Source organism: Neofelis nebulosa, chromosome 10, assembly GCF_028018385.1.
Source record: "Neofelis nebulosa isolate mNeoNeb1 chromosome 10, mNeoNeb1.pri, whole genome shotgun sequence".
In the NCBI taxonomy this organism is placed as follows: Eukaryota; Metazoa; Chordata; class Mammalia; order Carnivora; family Felidae; genus Neofelis; species Neofelis nebulosa.
This window is the reverse complement of record NC_080791.1, coordinates 61,461,328-61,464,257: the sequence shown is the minus strand read 5'-3', so window position 1 is coordinate 61,464,257 and position 2,930 is coordinate 61,461,328. Positions and strand designations below refer to the sequence as shown.

Below are 2,930 nucleotides of genomic sequence, written 5' to 3'. Positions count from 1 at the left end.
AACATGGACAAACCTGTAAAGGTATTAAGTTCTCTTTTTATTAAACTTACTTTTTATAGTTTAAACGTTTGATACTCACAGTTTTTTGCCCCAGGGTATCTTATCTCTACCTGAAGTTGTGGGCCTCACATCCGATGTGGCAATCCACTAAATCTGGGTGTTTGTATAATGTTTAAATTCTAAATTCTTCTGAGATGTTTATAATAATTAACTAAAATTTGAATTCCCACTTCCTTACAAAGAAACACCTCAGATACTTACTCAGGTCCAGAGTAGCATGCGCTTGCTAGGAGAATGTGCATATTATAACCAGAAAGTTTTTCCCTCACAGATATTAGGTGGAAATTCAAACATAGAGGCATTGTCAATAGGAATATTTATTAATATTTATTGACCTTTCATATCGGTTGAGTTCAGGAGCAGCCATTGAGGACAATTACAAATTTCAAAAGGTATGTTATGAAGACTGGGAAGTGCATTCCAAAATTATAATATTGGGAGGAAATTAGATCGTCAGAAGAAGGTTAAGGGCAGTTATCTGAATGAAAAGACAAGCTCAGGAAAGGATCATGAAAAGATGCTTGTGGCGCTGACACCAGGAGGACTGGATTGATGTTGATTTGCTATTCATTGCCATTAGGCAGGTTGCAAACCCAAGGTCAAGGCTAGGAGTCAGAGGGGGCAGAACACCAAATGGACTTAGATTATTCCTATTAACTGAAGATGTGTGTTGATAGCAATATTTACATTATCTGAAAGAGTGAAGAAATCAATCCCCCCCCAAAAAAAAAATTGGAGTGCACATAACTGATTTACAGCTTTTCTCCCCTAATCACTTAAAATGTTAAATTAATTTCCTTGTAAATCTTTTTAAAACTTAAGTATGGTACTTTATAAGATGTTGAATAAAGTTAACTTTTCTTGGATGGCTCAGTAAAAACAGTTTTTCCTTATTAATATAGTGTTAATATAGAATTAACATATTCATTAAAATATGAATGAATTTGGGTGGGCTGATGAATGCAGTCATATAAGTTCTTATTTTTGAATTATATAGAAAATTGTGGAATATAGCCATTGCAAAAAACAAAAGCAAAACCCAAAAAACCCTGATATCTGGAGAATATGCAGTGAAAACCCTAATGGCAGATTTGTGTTTTTCTACTGTATTCAGCTGATAGTCCTCACTTTCAAGACATGCTTCTAATATCCTGTCCTTCTGATTATCTTCAAGATCTTTTCTGAAATAAGAAAGCATTAACCAGGGGTGAGAATAAGAGTTTATTACTTTTTAATGTTCCCAAGAATTCTGGTTATATTTAAACTGCTTGAATTTCTCATTATGCATTCCTGATTATTTGATTAAGTTGTCTGTGGACTACCATATCATTAAAATTACAATTGCCTTTTACATAACCTGCAAATGACTGCAAATATGGACACATGTGTGTGTGTGTGCTTATGTATTCCCGCATGCATTTCCACACGTCATTGAAAACTCCCCAAGAACAGTGGTCTTTGCCTTTCTTAAAGCTGTTTATATCACAAACACAGAAAAATCCTAGGCACAAAGAAGCAGAAATTTTGTCACTACCTGTATACTTAGTAGATAATAAAAATGAAAGAGTAGAATAGAATAAAATTGGACAGAGAAGAGAAAACTTAGAAAGAACTTAACTAGATCTCATTTGCAAAAGAAAATAATGGTGAAGTGATTTACCCAACAGCTTACAGAAGTTTCAGAGAAAAGTCAGCCCTTTAGATGCACTATTTTAGTATGCATGGAATCTCCATACACAGAACCGATCATTCTGTCAACCTGCTTTCTGTGCATAGGGATTAGTCTGGCTATTTTGTATCTGGGCATGCAAACTCTCCAGTTCTAACATGGCAGACAATGCTACACATCGCTACATCTCATCTTTTTTCCTGGTTGGTATTCCTGGTTTGCAAGATTTTCACTGCTGGATTGGCATCCCCGTCTGCCTCCTGTTTGCCCTGGCCCTGCTGGGGAACAGTGTAATCATCATCACCATCAAACTAGAACCAAGCCTCCACCAGCCTATGTATTTCTTCCTTTGTATGCTGGCAGTGAATGACATGGCTCTTGCCTCTTCCACGGCCCCCAAGATGCTTGGTATCTTCTGGATGGATGCACATTGGATTGACTTTGACACCTGCCTGACACAGTTGTATTTCATTCACACATTCTGCATAATTGAATCATCCCTCTTGGTTGCCATGGCCTTTGACCGCTATGTAGCTATTTGTATCCCATTGCGTTATACAACCATCCTGACAATACCAATGGTCATTAAAATAGGTCTAGTTGGTATGACCCGAGCTATCCTTATGGTTTTTCCAGGTCCTCTTCTTATTAAAAGGCTACCATATTATACTAAATATGTCATCTATCATGCCTACTGTGAGCACATGGCTGTGGTGAAGTTGGCCAGTGCCAACACCCTCATTAACAGAGTGTACGGAATCTCTGTGGCCCTTTCAGTGATGGTGTGGGACCTAGGGCTCATAGCCGCATCCTATACCAAAATCCTCCAGGCAGTCTTCCGGCTGTCTTCCCAGAATGCCCGCTCGAAAGCGCTGGGCACCTGTGCTGCCCATGTGTGCACTATACTTGTCTCCTACACCCCTGCACTGTTTAGTTTCCTAACTCACCGCATTGGCAAGAAGGTACCTCCAAGCATTCATATAATTTTTGCGAGTTTGTATCTTTTGGTGCCTCCCGCAGTCAATCCCCTGGTGTATGGCGTCAAGACCAAGCAGGTTCGTGACCGAGTGGTTGGTCTCTTCTTCCCAAACAAGAAGATTTCTGGAAACTAAAATATGTAAATACCAGTCCTAATTGGTGTAACATGATTATCAAAAGTTACGGCTACCATAATGGATAACTGAAAATAGTCCCAACTGTT

At 38.6% G+C, this 2,930-nt stretch overlaps 1 protein-coding gene across 1 annotated transcript; it reads left to right on the top strand.

The window, feature by feature from the left end:
- The first annotated feature begins 1,887 nt into the window (after positions 1 to 1,887).
- LOC131488634 (olfactory receptor 52P1-like) lies at positions 1,888 to 2,930 on the top strand. Its single transcript, XM_058690495.1, has one exon. The coding sequence runs from the start codon at positions 1,888 to 1,890 to the stop codon at positions 2,839 to 2,841; it is 954 nt and encodes a 317-aa protein (XP_058546478.1). The 3' UTR covers positions 2,842 to 2,930.